The sequence below is a fragment of the Rhineura floridana genome, chromosome 1 (assembly GCF_030035675.1).
Source record: "Rhineura floridana isolate rRhiFlo1 chromosome 1, rRhiFlo1.hap2, whole genome shotgun sequence".
In the NCBI taxonomy this organism is placed as follows: domain Eukaryota; kingdom Metazoa; phylum Chordata; class Lepidosauria; order Squamata; family Rhineuridae; genus Rhineura; species Rhineura floridana.
Window position 1 is genome coordinate 18379078 of NC_084480.1, and position 6000 is coordinate 18385077.

Here is a 6000-nt window from a genome sequence, read left to right on the forward strand (position 1 = left end):
TGACCTCTTCTTTCGTTGCTGTGCTACTCACTGGCGTCTCCTTCCTGCAGGGGGCGGGAGCCTCCTGTTCATGCCCAGAATCCGATTGAGGGGCTTCAGCCAGGTCCTGGACATTCTCCAGCTGGGGAAGAGCCAGAGTTGTGTCCTCAGGGGTTCCACTAGTTCCTTCTCCTGGGTCTGCCAACTCTGCCTCTTCCTCTTCCTCCGAGTCCTCTGAAGGGGCCATGACCACCCATATGATAAACCATTTGGCCTCGACCTTTGTCCCTTCCTGTACAACACTACCAGATGGAAATGTCCTTTAGTCACCTCCATGAGAGGGTTTTTTTTTAAAAAAATGTGCCTATCTTATTATCCTCATTCCCCCCCTCCCAAAATGAAGGAGTCTTTCCAGCACAACATTTTTGGGTGTTTTGTTGCTTTGTTTCCCTTTCTTGCTCCCTTTAGAGCATTTTCTCCATTCGTGTAGTGCAAGCACCATGATTTAGAGGCCGCCTCCTGCAAGTAGGAGCGGCAACTGAAACAAATGGTAATTGAAATGAGCAGGAAGCACAATACGCAGCTCACTGGTGGGCAAAAGCCATTACTGCACAATGCCATCCAAGGGCAGCCTTTGGAATATTGCAGGCCCTTCGTCGCCTCTGAATGGTTTCCAAGCCTTGGCGGCCATGCTGTGTGCAAAAGATAAGGCGGCCTGGTGAAGGGAGTGAAGAAATGAAAATGACCACTTTGGTTGAAATGACTGGTATAAGGAGCTGTTGAGTGGGGAACACTGCAGCTCTAAATATCTTATTTTTGTAATGGCTGGAAAAATTATTTCCCAAGTGGGTCACTGTTCAGGCTCAGCAGGAACACTTAGAGGAGATAATGGAAGAGGAGCCTATGGGGCTCTTTGGGAGATCAAAGTTCAGGCTGTCAGTACCACTCAACCTCTAAGGGCATCCCAAAGACATTGCCTTTTTTAGCACTTGAGTTTCCTCCCTGCCAACTTTCAAATAATGTATTTCCCTTTTCAAACAGACATAAATAAAGACATATTGTTTACAGAACATTTTCTTTGACCTCTCCTAGTCGAAGAGTGCTTGATGCTTTACCTACTGATTCAGTATAATCACATTTGAAACGTCCGTTTGAAGACTGCATTTAAAACTGGCAAGAAAGGGAAAGAAGGGAAAAGATTGGGGAGAAGATCCGGGGTACGGATGGGGGAATATGTCAATGTCAGTGTCTCTGAATTTCCAGTTTTTCTAATCTTGAATTCAGTTCTCCACATTTCTGCAGCACTTTGCCATTATTATTATTATTATTATTATTATTATTATGGGGGGAAATCCTGATGAAAATTCATCCACATTTTAGTGCAAATTTCTCTAGACACATTTTGTATGCAACGTTTGACCTATATATACATTTTGCAAGCAATTCTTTTCTAATACAATTCATTTTTGTATTTTCTTTCATTAATACATGCATTTTTATGCACACTTGTACCTAAATATAGGCACATTTGTACACACTGTTTGGTGGGAGAACTGAATCTCAAAATTGGGACAAGTGTGAATTTCAAAGGATAGCTGTGTTGTGCTTTGTGTATTGCTTTGAGAAGTGCAAATCAGGTAGTTTCTCCCCTGCCCTTAGTCCAGGGTAACAAGTTTGAGCATTTGTCTGGGCCCCTAGCTTGCCCAAGGGCAAACTTAAATAGCATGACAGAATCTTTAGCCTGTAGCCCTGTTTATTATTATTATTATTATTATTATTATTAAATTTTATTTATACCCCACCTTTTGGCCAAAGGCCCTCAAGGCGGCTTACAAAGAAAAATAAACACAGGTATAAAAATACAATAAAAATACAATAAAAGCAATACAATTTACAAAAAGTAAATTAAATAACAAATAACATTATCATTATCGGCACTGCCAAGAAAGAGGAGGTGCTGTTAGCAGGGGCGGCTGCTCCCGAGAGGCAGAAGGGCGACAGGCATTTGTTACAGTGAAGCTGTTTGCTGTTTCAATGTTGTCTTCCTCTCCATGTCCTCAGGCCCGCTCAGCTGCTGCTGTCCGGGCTTCTGCTGCTGCTGCTAGTGATGGTTTATGTCGGGGGGCGGCTGCAAGAGCCTACTCAGGTTGTCTTGCCTGAGGGTCCCTAAAATCCTTTGATGCTTTATGCTCTAAATTTCCCCTTCCCTTTGGGGGGGGGAATACTGGGTTGCTGAAGGCCATTTAGTACCACTTTCTAGTTCACAGCTCACAGTATATCTTGCTTTCTTAAAAAAAAAACAATCCCAGAATAGGTTATAAATCAAATATATGAGGAATAGAAGAGCCAAAGGAATCTCAAAAAGGTAGATGGATGATTGGTTGTAGAGCTGCTGCCACCTCCTAAATCCTGCTGGCTCAATGCCACCAGAATGGTACATTAACTATGCCAGCTCCGAGCAACCCTAAAATAAAAGTTGCTTCTTAATTGTAAAGAACATCATTAAAAGCTTACTTAAAAAGGATCCTGCATCTTGGGACCCTTCTTGACTGTAAGCTCCACACCGTTTGGGCCATGATCAAGAAGGTCCTGCTGTGTTTCTCTCTTCTTATTTTTTATTTAGCCCTTGTTTACCCCATGTAAACAGGATGAAATTAGGTCCGTTAACATTTGAAATGCCAGGCATAGATGGAATTGGAGCAGGGCTGGCCTCCAGCATTAGGCAGAATGAAGCAACTGCCTCAAGTGGCAGATGTTTGGGAGCAGAGGAGGCAGCCCCTTGGCTGTTCTTCCTGTGCCCTTGGCCATTCCACTCGGGTGGAGGATAGTACTGTGGGTATCACATGGCCTGTCCTGTGTCCCCTAAACTAGTCTGCTGCCCTCTGGTGTGCTGTGGGAAGCTATCCTCTTGCTAGTATTATAGTGAGGTTCAACTGCTACTCCAGTCAGCTTTTGCATGTGACATGTGAGGGCACCATCTTGTCCTTCACCTCAGGCAGCAAAATGTCTTGGAAAGAGTATTGCCTCTGCAAAGCAGAGCAGCTGGGAAGGTTTGTATTTGGAGAGCCTCTCCAAATTTCGGGTGTTTTTTTTTCCATGGCCTTCATAGAGTGGGCCAAAAACCACCACCCCTCTATTTGCAGGCAATTCACTACCACGTTAGTAGTTGGAAAATTGGAGGTGGCTATTTGGGGGTGCAAAGTTTGGTCCCCAAAAATGGTTTCAGATGCAGGGGAGTTAAATTCTGGTGAGAGGGGTCTTTTCTTTTTTAAAAAAACCCTTTTAATAGAACTGAGCTGATATTTTTCAGGAGACATTTGTGTAAGGAAAGGTCTGAGTTTATTTTTCCTTTTCTCACATCCTCCTCCTAGAAAAAGAAGATCATTGTACAAACTTTTCTCCAAATATTCTCCACCATATTTGGGTGTGTGTGTGTATGTGACTGCCACCTCGCCATCCCATGCACACTTACATACACAATGCTCCAGAGCAACTGCATGTCTGGGGCATTGTGGAGGATGCAATATGGTGGCCAGTCTCAACACAGCTGCTGCTGCCACCACTTGCAGTGGCAGGAGAAAAAACAACATAGCTGTGCTGCAGCCACTGTGCTGGAACAGTTGGTACATTCCCTCTCTCCCAGGAGAAATTCAGGCCCCATCTGCACTATACATTCAGTGTTTTATGCCACTGTAGAAGATTTTCAGGACAACCTGAGATGTATAATTGTGGGACTCCAGCAGGCAATCAAGAGGAATAACAACATTTATATATATTAACACAGAAGCAGGAGCCACCACAACCCAACATCCCCTGTCAGCACTCCTCAGGATAACACAGTACGTGTATTCAAATGATTGTTCTCAGTTATTATCAGCTTGCAATCTTTTCTAGGCAGCTGCTGATTGGTGCCTTGGCATCTCTGATACAGGTCTTCCAATTTACCTGCTCTTCACTCCCATTCCATCCAGCACAGCCAACTCTCTTGCAGTTCACCTCAACTGTCCCTTCCCCGCTGTCCATCATTCTCTCCTTAGGCAACCATTGTATAGCAACTCCTAGATCAAGTTCCCAGCATTCCACTAACTTGGTACTGGCTACACCACTTTAAACAATCATGGCTTTCCCCCCCAAAGAATTCTGGGAACTGTAGTTTGTGACGGGTGCTAACAGTTGTTAGGAGACCCCTAGTCCCTGCACAGAGCTATAATTCCCAGAGTGGTTTAATAATCAGAGAACTCTGGGCATTTTAGCTGTTTGAAGGGAGTAGGAGCCTCCTAACAAATCTCAGCATCCTTAACAAGCTACAGTTCCCGGGATTTTTTAGGGGGATCCATGACTGTTTAAGGTGATATGATACTGCTTTTAATGGATAGTGCAGATGGGGCCTCAATGGTTCCCCAAGTTCCACTGCCCACAAACAGGGTGGAGAATTTTGGGAAGTCATTTGGTCTCACCTATAGTTTTTAAAGCTACTAGTTTTGCAGTACCTTGGATAGCACAGCAGGAGCAGGAGGTAAACTTCCTTCCCACGTTACCATTCTTCACAGAGGCACTCAGGGAGAAAGGGATGGGAATGGCCAGAACTCCACTGCAGCTGCCACACTGCCAAAGCTTCCTGCTTATTTAAAACAGTTTTAAATAAAGGAAGGGGGGCCTGAAAAAAGAAAAAAGCTGCCCACCACCACCCCCTGAATTGTAAGCTCTTCCTCTCCCACCTCCCTTCACTTTTTTGGGGGGGGAGGGTGTTCACCTCTAAAATTCTCCAGTCAAATTCAGGCAAACCTCCCAAAAGAAAAAGAAAGGAAACCAGTTGAAATAGTTACCCGCATTAGTCCTCTTGGATAGATTTGGACACAAGCTTCAAGAAAGAGAATACACCGGCTGATTGCTTTCTCCACAGGTATATGAACAGGATGATTTGAGTGAACAGATGGCTAGCTTGGAGGGGCTAATGAAGCAGCTTAATGCCATCACGGGCTCGGCCTTCTGAAAGCTTTGGATGAACAGAAGAGTGGAGTAACCCGGGAACATTGCAGCCTACCAGCATTTCACACACACACACACACACACCACCCATCGTCTGCATCTGCCATAAAGCCAACTGCTGCATCATTGAACCCCGTTCTAAGGAGGGATCTCACAGTCTCAAAATGGCATCATGCGTTCCTATTGGTCAAGCAACAGAAGTCGCGGTGGAAGAACAAGAAACAAGAAGCCTGCTTGACACCCCCAGTGCCTCTAGGTGGCCTATTTTGTTCTGCTGATTTCCGTAGTGTGCAAAGTGGGGTCATATTTAAGGTCTGCTCCACACATTATCATGTAGCTGGTAACCTGAGCTGTGTTGGCATCTCTCCATGTGAGGGAGACCACCAATTTTGTCTCCAGTGAAATTCAAAGTAAATTTGAGGGTTCTTTCTCAGATGAAATTCCTGAGATCTTTTGAGGGACACCAAAGAGACTAGCAACATTTGGGGGGGAGAGTGGGGGGAGTGTCAGAAGTGACACTGTCAAAATGTGCTCTGTGGAAGCTTGTAAAGGCACTCTCAAGAGTTCCACTAATATTAGAGGGCAAGCAGCAGCTCCACCAAGCATGTGATAAACTCAGCCTGGTCAGTGGCGGCTGGTGGCTCCATGTCAGTGGGGCAATGAAATCCTCTCTGGGTTTCAGTCTGAACTTTCACCTTGGGCAGCTCCTTGGAAGTTCATACTAAAACCCAGAGCAGATTCCACTGCTGTGGAGCCACCAGCCACCGCTGATCCTAGTGCCGGCACTCCCTGGTGCTAGCAAGCCGTCCCTTCCACCAGTCCTTCTCCTTTCTTAAATCTCACTCTTTAGAGAGAGAGCTTGCATGGTATCCATTAATACCAGGGAGTCTGGGCAAACAAGTTTCTAATGTCCCTCACTTTCTCAGCATTAACAGATGTTCCACATAAGCATCCGGGCTGGAGTGCCTGGGTCTTTAAAACGGGATGCCTGACACTACTAACAACCTCTCCCTGCCACTCCTTATCAGCGCT

The 6000-nt window shown here is 45.2% G+C and overlaps 1 protein-coding gene across 3 annotated transcripts in view; it reads left to right on the top strand.

Annotated features, from left to right (window-relative positions):
• DCC (DCC netrin 1 receptor) overlaps window positions 1-5450 on the top strand; it is an 882319-nt gene extending 876869 nt beyond the window's left edge. For all 3 annotated transcript variants that reach the window (XM_061614640.1, XM_061614658.1, XM_061614668.1), the window contains one exon: window positions 4883-5450. In XM_061614640.1, coding sequence (XP_061470624.1) covers window positions 4883-4972 — 90 coding nt within the window. In that variant the 3' untranslated portion in view covers window positions 4973-5450. The remainder of the gene's footprint in view (window positions 1-4882) is intronic.
• Window positions 5451-6000: the final 550 nt, after the last annotated feature.